The 16,520-nt window shown below is 39.5% G+C and overlaps 1 protein-coding gene across 1 annotated transcript; it reads left to right on the top strand.

Annotated features, from left to right (window-relative positions):
• The first annotated feature begins 476 nt into the window (after window positions 1-476).
• On the top strand, window positions 477-14,816 carry ccs (copper chaperone for superoxide dismutase). Its single transcript, XM_033651763.2, has 8 exons — window positions 477-626; window positions 894-966; window positions 4,774-4,911; window positions 7,797-7,971; window positions 10,481-10,541; window positions 10,912-10,989; window positions 11,135-11,238; window positions 13,398-14,816. The coding sequence occupies exons 1-8, from the start codon at window positions 492-494 to the stop codon at window positions 13,555-13,557; spliced, it is 924 nt and encodes a 307-aa protein (XP_033507654.1). The 5' UTR covers window positions 477-491; the 3' UTR covers window positions 13,558-14,816.
• Window positions 14,817-16,520: the final 1,704 nt, after the last annotated feature.

The raw sequence follows: 16,520 nt of genomic DNA on the forward strand, positions 1-16,520 counted from the left end.
CTTTTTAAATGTATTATTTTTATTTTATTTTTTATTTATTTACTCATAGCATTTTAATCAATCAATACACAATAAATAAATAAATAAATAATAATAATAAACCAATACTGAAAAGGCATTAGTCTTCTACAAAAGACAAAGCAGATAAATGCAGTTGCTTCCCCCCCCAACTTTATTGATAACAGTGATTTATAGGTCAGACATCATAGAAATTGTAAAAAAACAAAACAAAACAGTGACAAACTGAAAATTGACCAATAATTTCTTTTAAAAAGGGGAAAAAACAAACAGGGAGAATCAATCAGCTTGTTATTTACATGTTTACGTGAGATTTAAATAAAAAAAATGTATTTAAAAATATATATAGAAAAACAGGGGGCTGATTTAACACATTCAGATTTATATGAAATCTACCAGGCGATAGCTGCTGTAGCAGGTACTCGTCGCGTGGCGGCGGTAACGTGCGCCGACGTCACTGTGTCCTCACAAACATGGCGGCGCCCGTTTGCAGGTACAGCTGGTTCGCTTCCGTTTCTAGAAAACTGGGAAGTTATCTATTTAACTCAGTTTTCATCACCCAGGCGGCGACGTACGCAAACAACATGGACTCTGTGGGACCAACCAAGGTTTGACAGAAACTCTTGTCATGTTTTAGCCTCGTGTTTTGCTGCGTCACGATACAATTTCACCCGTAATTATAATAATAATAATAACGGCAAAACAAAAACATGCCTTGTATAGCTGCTGCTGCTGTGCTGCTGTGTGACAGTTACAATGAGTGACTCCAGTGTTGCTGCGCAGTTAGATAACGGGCTAAGTTCACCCGCTGCTCCTACAGATGTGATGTTATACATACATGTTATAAGCTACAGGTGTTTGTTTGTCCTCCACAGCTGGAATTTGCGGTGCAGATGACATGTGAGAGCTGCGCAGTTAAAGTAAGAGCTGCTCTGGAGGGTCAACCAGGTAATAAAACAGTTAAAGGTTCACCAGGACTGTAAAAGAACTTATTTTATCTTTGTTAACACCCTCTGAAACACCTCCCTGTGCAGTAACTGCTGCTTGTCATCTGGAACTGACAGGTAACTAAGTACATTTACTCAAGTACGGAACAGAAGAACAATATAAATGTGTTTGTAGGGGAGACCGGGGACAGTTGTAACATTTTTGGCTATGGTTGCAACTGTATGAGATAATCACAGTACAATAACCATCTCAGAAAGTATCACGGTATTACAGAATTTATACCATTATCAATCCCAATGACCTGTAAAGAATGAAAATGGAGGATTATTGAAGATAACTAAAATTAAAGGAGGAGTCTCCAGCCAGTTGCATTTTTTTTTTCAATATTATAGATAAGTCAATGTACACGGTTTGATAACTGTCCGCTTTTATATCATGGTATACCTGGAAACTGGTATATCGCTGCAGCCCTATTTTTGACATATCTGACCGTATCATTGAGCTCTCTTATGCCGGTGCGTTTAAAATGTTACACACTAGTTACATGTGTCTGTTACACAAACATAAAATGCATGACTCAGTCTCAAACACAGGGAGTGAGTCCAGGTTTGTTGTGATGATGTGATGTATGAAATAATGATTATGACAAAAACTTTTTATACTGCACTCAAAGTACTTGTTAAAATTAGTAGGTGTGTGTGTATTTATGTGCGTCTCAGGGGTGGGAATCTTCAGGCACCTCTTGATTCAATTTTGATTCAGATTTGTAGTGATCCATAATTAGGGTAAAGAGATTAATTTACTTGCATACAATGTGGCTTTTGTCCAGGTCCCTTTTCCCTTCAACCGTATAGCCAAAATGCTTTGATACCCGAGTTTTAAAATCAGTCTGATTGTGTCCATCTGTGGTTGCTCATGGTTACCCATTGAAGGATATTTTTGCCAGCATACTGTCCAGTGTTTGCATACTGTAATATTTCACCACAAAAAGTATATTCACAGTATACTTCACGTTTGTCCCTCAAGTGTCAAAATTTAGATATTAAATTAAAACAAGGTTGAAACTGCTGCCTTTTGTGAAGTTAACACTGAAGTTAACTCTAGTGTGTGCTGCGTTTTTTCACCTCTCTTGCACTCTGTGTGTGTGTGTGTGTGTTTGCTTTCTTGACAGTCTAGGTGTGTTTGCACTCATCTGTGCTGCACGTATGAGTGTGTGTGAGCAAGTATATAAACATTTTTCCTGGGATAGGTCGTGACATTTTCTCACATGTTGTTTCATCATCAGATCAGATGATTCGTAGTTTGTTCCTGGTTGGAGAAATTCAAAGTGTCATAACTTCCCCGGGACACAACCATCCCCCATCTTCCCTACTTTTTACTCCATTAATATTTGTTTTGACTGCTTCACTGTGTCCAGTGAAAACCACCTATCTCCAGATGTTCTAAATTTGAAATTCTTCTACCTCCAAAGATAAATAAACTTTTTGAAAACCTTCTTGGATCAGCTGCAAAATACATCGTCACAAAGATGAACAAAGGTTTTGAATGCAGGAAGTTATTTGTTATGTGTAGTAACGGTCAGTGTATGAGCACCAGGGCAAGTTGACACAGATAGAGCACCATGACACAGCAGATTATGTCAGACAGCTTTAATCAGTCAGTCGTTCATAGCTGCCCTTTCTTCATGCATTCCAGTGTACAGTAGCATGTCTTGTTACTCAGTAAGGCAAGTTCATTTATATAGTACATTTCATTACAAGTAAACTCTAAGTGTTATACAATAAATTTAGGGCTGCACAATATCAGGAAAACATGCCTTATAAGATAACTTTGTTGAATACTGTGATGACAATATGACTCGTGATATATAAACAAATAATGAAGCATACAGTTTTAATGTCTACCATCATGTACCATCATCTCTAACTTGTCAATACAGCATCTGCAGACACAGTAGATGTTGCATTGAAAGATAACTATAATGTCTGTAGTAATATTCTACATATTTGTGAATGCGGTTGTATTTTATTAAACTTAAAACACATGTAATGTCTCCCAGTGGTCTCTGGGGACCTCCCTGACGCCCCTGCTGTCTTTGTCTTTACCATGAAATGCTGGGGATGAGAACAGGTGTGCAGGCGGACAGGTGTCAGATCTGTGTGGAGCACCAGAACAAAAACACAGACATATCATGGACAGTGTGATAACAACAGCCCATACTAAAAACTAGTTGGCCTAAAGTCACCTGACGCCACTGTTTCAACGTGAGATGCAGTGTATGCATGAATGGCACAGTAAATGTACAATATATCGCACTTCAAGCAGCCCTTGGCGATGCCTGTGTCGGACATGTTGGTATTGCGCTGACGGTAAATATTGGATATATTGTGCAGCCCTTACTAAAATGCATAAATTATCAAGTAACATGTACAGACTTTTACACGTCTGCAGATCCCTAATAATTTCTTGGGAAGTGTTGTAGAAATAAATATGTAATTTGGCTGGAATTACAGCAAGCAAGCAAAGCAAAACTTGATTTATATAGCATGTTTTATTCCGAGTGGAAGCACAATGTGCTGCACAACGTGTGAACTACCATGGAGCTGCAGCCACAAAATAAAAATTAAAATAATCATAATCATAATCAGTTTGAATAATAGTAAGATCGACAACCGACCAGTAAGAATAAAAAGTAAATAAATAAAACCCTTCAAAAAGTAATAATAACATAAAATTAAATCAAATAATAATTAAGACCAATAGTTGACAATTAAAAAAATAATGAGACATGAAAAAAAAAGTAAAAAAAGCTTAGAATTAAATAAAATAAAATGGATAAAATAAAATGAAATACAATAAGATGAATTAAAATAAAACAAAATGAAATAAAATAAAATAGAATACAACAAAATAAAATAACCAAAATAAGACAAAATAAAACAAGATAAAATAAAATAAAAATAGAATAAAATAAAACAAAATAAAATAGATAAAATGAAATGAAATAAAATAAGATAAATTAAAATAAAACAAAATGAAATAAAATAAAATAGAATACAACAAAATAAAATAAACAAAATAAGACAAAATAAAACAAGATAAAATAAAATAAAATAGAATAAAAAATAGAATAAAATAAAACAAAATAAAATAAATAAAAAAATAATAATACAAAATAAAGTAAAATAATATAAAATAAAATAAGAATAAGACTGGCATATAGGCTACATACAACTTTCAGTTGGTACACTTCCAATTAATTAAGTACTATTGAATGCTTAGATTTTGTAACCTAGAGACTGTACGCGAGTGCAGGTCAGCTGAAAATGCAAAATATGTGCAATATGTCTACAGGCAAGCTTTCTGTACCAAACGACATATAAAAGAGTAATGTTTCCATTATTTAAGAAATTATTAATTATTAATTATTCAGGTCAAACAGAGCAGCTCTTTTAAGGAAATTCCTCTGGGAATCTGCAAACAAAATTTATACAACTAAAATACCAGTCTCAGAACATTGTCTGTCTTTACTCCTACAACTTGAACCAAATTTCATCATCCTTTTTCAGGAATCTTGTGAGAAATTGTTTAAGAAATTGACCTAAAGAGTCCCATATCCATTTCACAAACACAGACAAGCACAGAAACTGCTCATAGATGTGACAAAATGGAAAAGTGGACACATGACACAGGAGTATTCAGTTGGTTATACAATTGAATTTAATTTTTGTCTGCATGTGTGTTACTTCCCTGTCTGTTTTTGTGTCTGTCAGTTGATAATTTGCACTTCTGTTCACATGTGTGCAGGAGTACAGTCTGTCAGTATCGATGTGGGTAAGGAGGAGGTGTTGGTGGAGTCGACTCTGACCACTGCAGAGGTGCAGGCTCTGATAGAGAGCACCGGACGCAGAGCCGTGCTGAAAGGCATCGGAGGATCAGAGCAAGGTGAGAGAAACCACAGGACAGGAGAGAGGCTGGTTATCACACCTCTAGACTCTAAAGTACCGACCAAAATGTGTCTGTAGCATCACATATTGAAAATGTACAAGTACTAAAAGTCGGGTCAGATTTAAAATCTTGTAGTAATTTGTGGATTTTATAAAATATATTATAAATAACTAGATAGATAAATAAATAAAGAAAGAAAATGTGTTCTGTATATTCCTACATTAATATGCACTATAATCTAATTAATGTACACACAGCAAATTAATTCTCAGACACATAAAGAGTCTTGTCTTTGTTTTCTCAAATCAGATATTTACTCATTTAAATCAGTTGCAGACTGTTTTATAAGACTGTGCAGGTCTCTTTTGTAAAGTGAAATGTGAAAACACACAGAATGTTGGTGTGTGTGTGTGTGTGTGTGTTTGAGGATGAATTTTTAAACAGTCTTTTCGTTATTATTCCTGAATGCCTTAAAGGTGCCCTGTGGGATTTTATTGTAAACAAACTAAAGTTGTGTTTCCATGTGGTGTCGCTCCCAAAACTGACTGTGTATCCTTGAGGTCTAACAAACGTGTCTAGTGCATTTCCTTCCTTATATATAAAACAATTGCATAGTAATTTTTTAAAGCATTCTACATCGAGTATTTAGAGTGTATTTACCAGCCTTCTTCTTCTTCCTTACCTTTGTTGGCACCTTGCAGCATAGCTTAATGGGTTACCTCCAACTGCTGATCAGTTGAATTGTGTGAGACCATTGGCAGGACCTGCATGGTCACCTGCATGGGTGTGTGTACATGTGGGACCTTAAGCAAAAACAGTGACCCAGTCATCCAAAACCAGCTCCATAGTGCTACACAGGGCTGGGTACTGTTTAAAAAAATACGTTATCAGTACCCATAGCTGTACCCTTAAAGGGATAGTGCACCCAAACATGAAAATTCAGCCATTATCTACTCACCCATATGCTGATAGAGGCTCAGGTGAAGTTTTAGTGGCCTCACAACAGTTGCAGGGAGATCCCAGGGGAGAGTGAGTAGCAGCACAACTCCACCTAATGGAGGCTTACAGCGCCCCAGATTCAAACATCCAAAAACACATATTGAAACCATAAAATATCTCCATACTGCTCGTCCGTAGGGATCCAAGTGTCCTGAAGCCCCAACATAAAAAGTTGTTTGGAAAAACGTAATGTGAACTCTGTTTTTAGCCTCATTGTAGCCTGTAGCTCTGACTGCCTGTCTGTGCACCGCAGTGAATTAATACCGACACCAATATCTTCCTGAGACCCCATGTCCTCATATGAGGACATCACATTTTGGGATTACTTGACCGTCTACTTCATTCTGCTTAACTTAGACCTGTTGTCCTCATTTGTGGACACTTTTTGTGCCATCTAGTGATAGAATAGAGAGCACAATACACTAATCCATGTAAAAACAAGATGGCAGCCATCTCTGCCAAGTCAGTCTGCAGCTGTTCCCAACACAAAGGTGGGCAAGGTCCAAAACCTGATCACATTTTATGGTTGAAACTTGTTTATTTGTGATTAATAATGTTTGTAGTTTGAATTTGACCAATTTTAGCAACAGTATCAAGATAAGACACTGTTACCTAGGAAGTGCTAATTTGAAGACATCTTGAAGACATCGGGAATATTCAGCTCGTTAAAGGACATGGGAACTTTATTATTGTCTCATTAGTGGACATTGGGACTTTACTGTCGTCTCATTTGAGGACATTGTTTAGTTGCATAGTTAGTTAGCATACCAAACAAAAGTTCGGGTCCCAGGAGGATAGAATACTTCATTTTCATTTCTTTTTTCAGAGCAGAAGAACACCCCACATCATCTCTTTTTTTCGTCATCTTTTTTCCCATTGTCCAATCTGAGGATTTGAGACGCGGGCCTTCTGTGGTAGTCATGACAACAATTTTACAGTTAGTAAAATGGACGAGAAATTGGTGGTGGTAGTGGTTGCTGGATACCCAGAGCTCTACGTCCTGACGACAGACAGCAGGTTGTCAAACTGCCCCCAAGTCATCCTAAAATATGCCTAGAAATGGCCATCATGGATGCGAAGCTCCTGGACCAACTGGAGGTACTCCCCATGACCCACCCTCTTTTTAGGGTCTCATGTACCCACAAAGATCTCTGTTTGCCTGTGCCAAACAAGTTTTGATACTGCTCGGTACTGGGTTATTTCAGTTGATACTTTTAAGGTATGACATATTTATACCCAGCCGTAGTGCTACAGGAAGTCAAAAACACCTTTACGCACATTGTTGTCATTTTGCGTTTATTGTAAACTGGTGGACAAAAGTCAGTTACTAAACTTGTTAGTGTTGCTGTCATTGATCTCTCTACAGAGTAAATATAGGTTGTTGAGACACTGGTGTTGTTCATGTCACTATAACACATCCTGGATAAACATATCACAGGTACAGAGGTCTAACCAGAAGTATGATTGCACTGGGATGTGATCACTCTGAGGTGGTCACAGTTAATCATAAATGAGCTGATATATAGTGTAGTATGAATTTAAATACACCCCTGAGCATTGAGGATTAACTTTGTAGTACACGTTTAGCACAGAGCCTCTCAGACACAGTTGGTTATGGCTGATTTGCCCTGCACAAGATATCAGACAGGGATTTGAAGTCACAGTTTCCCTCAGATAAAATCAAATATGAGCCGGGAAACATAATCTGATCAGAGGCAGTCACCGGAGACGCATTTGTGATGCATTCTTATTCCACATGTGAACTGCAGCAACAACTGAACACCATCTCGACATGTCCAGATGTGAGGGAGTGTCAACAAGATCACAAACATAAACACACACGTTGTTGAGGATGTCTGTGGGTTGTTGTTTTTTTATGACAGACCTGGGTACAGCAGTGGCCATGCTGGCTGGTGAAGGAAAGATTCAAGGGGTGGTGCGTTTCCTGCAGCTGTCTGAGGAGCGGTGCTTGATTGATGGGACAATTGACGGGTTGGAGCCCGGACTCCACGGCCTTCATGTCCACGCTCTGGGGGACCTCACACGAGACTGCCTCAGGTAGGACTGCTGCTTTATAAGAGCAGATAATATAAGGGGGGTTTGGGCAGACTGGAGCATCTTTCAGGGATCCCATGGTCATTAGATTCCTGGAGAAGTTATAAAATTAGAGAAACTGGTTTGAAATTAACAGAATGTTTTGGAAAGGTTTGGAATACTGGTGTACATTTTTTTGGGCTGTGAAGTGAAGCAAATCTAGCAGCCACTTGCATATTTTAATAGCATTTGTCTGGTGACAGGTGCTAATTTCCAACCCTGCTTTCACAGTAAGATCTGAGGTACATAAGAAACTGAATATGCACTGTCAGTGCGGTAAATCGTATCATGCTGGTGACAGTTACTGCTGATGGATAGCTGCTTGAGTGGGAGGCTGCTGCAGTTTAATCACACAGTACAGGAGCATCAGACTGTCAGCCCCAACTAAATCTCAGTTGAGCCTTGATCAAATAGTTGGTATGAATAGGTTGTTTTTTTAACAAACAACACCTAACGATAGCTTGTGATTCAATCAAATATACATATTTAATTAAATCACCAGTTATATCATGATCGCTAAGTAATATCCGGGCCAGATCACCAGAACCAATCCGTCCTGTTGAACCCACAAACAAATGCGCTAGACAGTGCTCCGAACCCAACCCGCAAAACCTCAAACCAGAGCTGAAAGTTTCTGGGAATGACCATCACTAATAACAACCCACCTGCTGTTGGCTGTGTTGTGTGCCATTTCCAGTAAATATCACAATATAAAACATGTGTTTTCTGTTATAAAAAGCACAAATGTAGGAAGACAGAAAGTACTCACCCATCTTTTAAGTGGTCACGTGTCAAGTATGATCTCCAGCATACAGCCAATGACCTACATGGTTTGTTTTCATGAGCACACAGCTAATAGGTACAGTGGTGTGTTTACATGACATAAGAGAAATGCATATGTAATGGATTCAGTGTGGACAGAGAGATGCTTAGCCAGTGTAGTGACTTCAGCAGTGGGGTACTGTGATCCATTTTCCTTGTTTTGGTCAACGCTCTGGCTGCAGCAATTTGGACTAACTGTAGTTTTCTTATTGACTTTTCGGGCAGTCCGGTGAAAAGGGAATTGCAGTGGTCTAAATGGCTGGTAATGAAAGCGTGAGTGAGTATTTCAGCATCTTTCTGGGTTTAAAAAAGGTCTGACTGTAACAATGTTACTGGCCAATCGTGGGCAAAAGCTAAATAATGGAAAGCCAGAGCGCAGCAGCACTAATGATAAAGCTGCTTGCTGTGTTAGAGAGGTAGAAAGAGGGGATGAGAAGGTAGAAGTTGGATTATTGCACAAAGTTTCTGTAAGTTATTAATAACTTACTCAAAATGCTGCATGTCAATTGATGACCGCCTGCAACCCACGATATTTTCTAACAGGCTTACCCAAACTGACTAACTACTGGCTAGTGTGTAGTCATTGATTTGCTTGAACGAGGGAAGACTGAAAGGTCATGACGCCAATCAACTGTCCTTTATTATCATATCAAGAATGGTCAGATTCAGACAAATTAGCAAAAATTAATCATTAGACATGTCCATAAAACAAATGTTAGTTTAATAATAATAAATGCACACAAACTTGTGAAAAATTACAAGGATCTTAAGTTTTCTACCCCCAAAAGGGGCGTGGCCTTGACATTTTACCAAGGACCCATATGTGCCGGTCTGAGGCTGTATTCATAAGATTCTTAGAATTGTGACATTTTCTTAGAATTTCCTCTTAAAGTTAAGACCAGGTCTTTGTAAAGATAAAAGTTACTCACAGAGCATCGTAGACCTTAAAAGAGCTCCTATGGTGAAACACTGTTCGGAGTAAAGAGGAGGACTTTTAAGAGCCTTAAGAGTTTCTGAATCAGAGGAGAAAATGGTGGAAAAGGGTGTCACAAAGGGTGTGTCTCTGACAACCAATCACACCTGTTAAAAGAATGTATCACACCTATAAATGGGGTCAACCACCTCACTAAGATAAAAGTTTCTGTCCCTTCCTTGCGCAGAGTTGCTCTGAAAACTTTCCTAAATCGCTCCTTAGCTATGTACTATAAGTTTTTAGCCTAAGTTAGGAGCTCTCTGAGAGTGCTCTCAGAATGTTTGTGAGTACGACCCCTGGTCTATTGGCATATGCAGGTAGTTAGCGGCGGGAATGTCTAACAAGTGAGTAAATTTATCAACACGAGCAGTTTGCTTATTGTTAAATGCCTGGGAAGTGTTTAATAATGTACCTATTTTAAACTACTTAAATGAAGGCATGGAAATGGGATAAAATATTGCAGAAAACTAATGACAATTCGTCGGTTAAAAAGTGTGGGAAACCCTGATCTTTAAAATCCATCCAGGGTTTTAGTGTCTTGGCTTTGTTCATGGCGGACAGTGAACAGCAGTGGCATCCGTAGTTAAACGTATATTGCTGTCATACGAAATTGCAATATAAACTAACTTTTTTCATTGATGTTTAATTAGATTTAATTTCCTCTTCTTCTTCTTCCAGCTGTGGAGAGCACTATAACCCCTTTGGAAGACAACACGGTGGTCCAGGAGACTCTGAAAGGGTACGGTCATATCTGTTCCTCAAAAATAACTTCCCGTATAATCGTTCACTTTTAGATTTTTTGGAGGCTGCTCTGTGCTGTAGATCATCCGTGCCAGACCGTTTAGATGTAAATGGCGTCAGTAAATAATGAATTCTGACAAAATCCCTCCTGAGATTTAATAAAAATTTCAACTCAAGCCAAATGTAAGATCTGACACTTCTCTCAGATTGCCAAATGTGTCCCGCAGGAGCCATTTTGAGCAGTTCTGCTTCAGGTGCTACATTTTCAATAAAGTGTGTGTGACAGAGCTGTAAGTCTAAGGTGGTGTATCCTGACTTTCACGCTGTGTGGCTCAGCGTTATTTATTCACTGTGTGTTTGTCGTACAGCATGTAGGTGATCTGGGGAATATCATGGCTGGACCAGATGGCAGAGCGTCTTTTCGACAAGAGGACGGTCAGCTAAAGGTAACACACATACACACATGTTTAGCACTAGTAGTAAGGCAGGTGAGTAGTTTTAAGAAGCAAAGATTTCATATATCAGCATCTGATTCCCAAAATAAAGCCAACTTTTAATTTCTTCTTCATCGATGTGTTGCCCACGCTGCAGGTATGGGATGTGATTGGCCGATCGCTGGTGGTGGATGCAGGCGAAGACGACCTGGGTCGAGGCAGTCACCCTCTCTCCAAACTGACTGGGAACTGTGGGGAGAGGTGGGTCAGCAGTGATTAAAAGCTGCAGTTGGTAGCTTATACTGTCATATTTGTTTCTATATCTGAAAGAAGTACATGACACAGATAGTCTGTGAAAGAAATCATGTCCCTGCTCCTCTTCCTACTGCTTCTAATACCGAGGCGCCATCAGCAACAACCAGTCAGAGCCGAGGATGTCAGTCATGTCAGTCACTGCCTGTATACTGCAGTCAAACTGTCAAACTAGGCAGCGCTGATAAAATATGGATCAAGATTCTGTTACTGCATTGCCTCTCTCTCCTCTCAGTAGTGCTGCTTAAATAAATGTTAACTTGAACATGCCCTGAGTGTTTACATTGCAGCCTTTTTCGTGGGTGATGGGTGCAGCGCTCCAGCTCAGTACTGGGCCAACTTCAAAAACTGTTGATCTCATGAAGGGTGGGGGAAAATTCGATAAAGCATAGTATCAGAATCTTTTTGTGTGGCAATATCACATCATCACACAGATGCCAAGTATGGATTTTTTTACTATATAAATTATATTAGAAATACAAATTAAACTTTTGGCAGCCTACTGCAATAATGACATCAATTGCTTTTTCAGTCCACTAGATACATTTTGCTGCAATATAAATCACTGATGGTGTTTCCACTGTGAATAGTTGTGGATGGTACCAATGGAACCATTTTGGTCCCCCCTCTGTTGGGGTACCTAGCACACAGATCTGTTACTAAAAGGTGGAGCTGTGAACACTGCAGTCTGTTGATTGGTCTGTTGGACGGTCGCTCTGCTCAGGGCTGAGTTGTGGCTGGTTTTGAGGCTCATGTAACCACTGTTCATACTGTGGAGAGTTTTATTAGTAAACTGCAACTATAAAATTAAAGCATGTTTTGCCGCCTCTCGCAGCAGCCGGAGTCTGAGAAAAAATAACTTCATTCACTGGGCCGACTGCAGACGACTTTAAAGGTGGAATGTTAACTTGTAATGTCACTCAATGCATGAGTTGATGACATGAATCCATCAACACCCCTTAAATTTCAGGTCCCGTTTATACGACAACGATTTCAACTGAAAACGGTAAACTTTAGTTGCGTTTTGGCCGATCGTTTACACGACACCAGCGTTTTGGGTGCTTGAAAACGCAACGTTTTGAAAACGGGTTCCACAGTGCAATTTTTTGGAAACAGCACCGTTTCCGTTGTCATGTAAACTTGCAATATGCAGCTCCTCTGAAAACGGAGACTTTTCGCACATGCACATTATGGTTCCAGTCACAAGGCATGCGCGAGAAAGTCTACCATCACAACAACAATGGCGGACTCCCAAGCTCTGTTTGTGCTGCTCACCCTATTGAATTTATCAACGCTTCCCCTTCATAGTGTAGATTTACTGAAGCAACTCCACCTTGTTGTCCTTCCAGACAAACATCACACCGCCAACTACTGGCCTGGCATGTATACTGCAGCGTTTTTGTTCATTTTTGCGGATCTGTGTGCACGGCAATTGTTATCAAAACTTCGTCTAAACGCGGAACTTTTTTCAAAATGAAAATGAAAAACGATTCTGTTTTCAGTGAATCGTTTTCGTGTAAACATGGCCTCTCTGTGACAACTTTTACCATCACTTTAGTTTTTATATGACATACACTTTTAGTAATGAGTGGATCTTCAAGCATTTACATATATTAATTTCGGCCAGGTTATGTGAACATATTATAATCCTCACTCTGAGAAAAAAAAACCCATTGTGGAGCATCGTTCCTGTGGGCTCCAACAACACTAAACCCCTGAGCTTGCCTGAGAAGGACTAAATGCACTAACCTGCTATTTTTAAATATCCCATGGAGAGAGACTCTCACTGCAGCCTGTTCTATTTTGTTCTAAAAATGTTGGCGTGCAACCTCGTTCTGTGGACGATAAACAAGCTGCAGACTGATAAAGGAGGTAACACGCTGAGTGCTAGACGGAGCAGTGAGTGACAACAATCCCGCCCACATTTAAGGGTACTGTTTCGGTGGAAACACTAGGGTCTAGGTACCATGTCTGAAGGGTTACTTTAGGGTCCAAAGGTGCCATACCTAAAGTGTTTGGTGGAAACAGGACTTTAGACACAAAAACAGTTACAAGAAGCTGATTTTCTCATTTGTTTCAAACACTGTCTCTTGTCTTATCCTCTACAGACTGGCTTGTGGGATCATCGCCCGATCAGCAGGTCTTTTCCAGAACCCCAAACAAATCTGTGCCTGTGATGGGGTCACGCTGTGGGAGGAGAGAGACAGGCCGATAGCGGGGAAAGGTCGGAGCAAGGCCAGCACAGAGACACCGGCAGCGCACCTCTGACACTGCCAGCCAAATCTGTAACCTGCGTAACCTGTGTTGGACAGTTTGAACAAAAGGGGCACATTTACGAGAAACGCAGAGCACTTTTGTTGACAGAAGGTCAGAGCTGAAGCGAGGTAGACAGAGCACTGAGGAGTATGTTTCCAGACAGCTGGACAGACGACCAAAGAAAAATGGCCTTATTTTCTTCTTCTTGTTTTTTCTCTCTGTGATAAAATCAAACCCTCTTGCAGCTGCGGTTGCTGTCCTCTGAGGATTTTAAAAGCACTAAAGCAGATTAAAACCGCCTGGGACTTTGTGAAAGTCACCTTTGATTAGCTAGATGTCCGTTAATACTGTTATATGTTTGTTTAACCAGCCGCCTCTGACACAACTGTCTCATCACAGTCTAAATTGATGCACTGACTGAGATAAATGCGCTTCAGTTCGGTATTAAAGTGTCCAAGTTAATTATGCAAGCTTTCAGAAATCAGTTATAGTAATAATGGGGGTAAATGATGAAAATATATATTTACATTTTTGAGTTTTTGAGGAAAATCATCACACAAATAGGATTACAAAATGGTGTGATGCTTATATTAAAGTATATTTACTGTCTAAAAGCCCACCAGCTGCAGTCAACCAACTAGACAGATTACGTCTCATTGAAAAATTGATAGCTAAAAATAAGGGATACATGGCTGATACATGGCTGATACATGGCTTAACCAGAAACAGCCCCAAAATCACTATCACCAGACCCACCAGACTCCATTTAAATAACGATAGTGATTTTGGGCTGTTTCTGGTTAAACACAAAGAATCTTACTTTTGACAAAAAATAATAATTACAATATTTCTAATCTTTATAGTCCACAAACATGGGGATTTGCCTTTGGCTTTACATCACAGTAAGATCACAGTACATACAATGAATACCACAACATGCATAGTACAGACAGCAGTAACAAACATGGTTCCAGTGCGAATGGTGGTTACAAATTTAGCAAAGTCATTGAATTTGGTGTGAAAGACTTTTGCAGGTCTCTGCAGCGGCTCTATAGCCTCTTCCCAAGGGCATTTCTATGCATTCTTTACATAGGAGATGAACAGGATGGGCCACAATTTGTAGAGCTTTTTGTTTCACCTGTATTTTATACATCTCTGTTCGTAGCCCCAAGGTGCCCATACCAAGTACACGTTAAAAGATAAAGGGAAATTTTGGTTTATTTCAACCTGCCTCTTGTCGTCCTAAATTTGTTTCAAGTGACTAGTGACATAAAAATAATAGTTAGCATGTTAGCCGTTAGCCTAGATACAGCGTATAGTAGCGTCAGACCTGTTAAAACGTAAGTGAACGGGCATACCTTCAAGTGCAAAGTTAGTCCACTAAACAAGCTTTTTTTCCACAAAGACCGCCTCATATCGTTAGGATAAATGTCAGAGAACATATAGAAAACGACATGTAAATGTGTTGTCTTACCTTACCGGTGTGGTGCTATGTTTGTTTACCATGTAGCTCTGCTTTCCAAAGCATCATACCGTGCCTGAAATCTCGCGAGAACAAGCAGCTCTAGATAAAGCCCAGCTGGATACTACTCCAGGTGGAGGGCATTACCGGAGTTTACAGGCAACAAGTCGGAGATCAGTTTGGCAAAGTAAATTGGTTCGTAAGTGTGCATTTCCTAATTGTGAAAACAAAATGTGGCGGTATGAGATCGCTGCTTGTTCTCACGAGATTTCGGCCACGCTTTGGAAAGCAGAGCTAGATGGTAAACAAACATGGCAGCACACGGTTAAGGTAAGACAACATGTTTACATGTCGTTTTCTATATGTTCTCTAACATTTATCCTAACGATATGAGGCGGTCTTTGTGGAAAAAAAGCTTGTTTAGTGGACTAACTTTGCACTTGAAGGTATGCCCATTCACTTACGTTTTAACAGGTCTGACGCTACTATGCACCCCAGCTGTATCTAGGCTAACGGCTAACATGCTAACTATTATTTTTATGTCACAAGTCACTTGAAACAAATTTAGGATGATAGGAGACAGGTTGAAATAAACCAAAATTTCACTTTAAGTCTCTAAGATGTTGTTTCTCATATTCTGTAAGTGAAATTTCCTGATTAGATACAAGCACTGCATTGCCTTTTAAAAACGTATTCTCTCTTTGTAGTAAAAGGTGTATCTCTGTAGGGATCTGTTCTGTAATGTTGTTAAAACACCTATAATAATCTGATCCTGTCAGTGGCAAAAACAAACACTTTTAAGCCCATTTCAGACCAAAGATTCGCGACGAGATGAAACTGTTTTAGAATATTGCAGAGAAAAGCTGCAGCGGTGTGAACTGGCCGTCTGAGCTCGACTCAAGCCAGCTGATGATGTCATCTGCAACTCAGCTGGTCAAATCGCCAGTAGCTGGTATTAGAATGTATGGCACGTCGCCTGTTTCTACGGCCAGTCAGCTTGTATTGAAGCCTGATGGTCAAGTCGAAATGACCACAGACAGCATGTTTGCTTGCTGAGGCAGGTGCTCTGTCCACGCCGAGCCCTCTGTTTCCGTCCTCATGGTGCTTGCTTATGACCCGCCCACACACATTATCACTGACTGATTAATTGGCGCTGATTATTTATATTTTTTTGGCGTATTTACTATGAATACAGTCCATCTAATGCTCGTTTTATTTATGTTTTTCGCTCTTTCATCACTACTACAAATGCAGCTGTAGCCAGTATCTCACTATCACTATCCTCATTCATATTTTAGGAAGCTACAAAATATATTTAGCCACAAAATAAGCCTGAAAAGCTGCAAATCAGAACGGAAGTACAGAGTTGTTGCATAGAGATGATACACCATCTCATCTAGTTGCATTGATGTGAACCGATTGAGCATTTCAGAACGGCACATAGCAAGTAGTTGCCTGTTTCAACTCGTCCCGTCGCAAATCTTTGGTCTGAACTGGGCTTTAGTGAACATGA

Source organism: Epinephelus lanceolatus, chromosome 22 (assembly GCF_041903045.1).
Source record: "Epinephelus lanceolatus isolate andai-2023 chromosome 22, ASM4190304v1, whole genome shotgun sequence".
NCBI lineage: Eukaryota > Metazoa > Chordata > Actinopteri > Perciformes > Serranidae > Epinephelus > Epinephelus lanceolatus.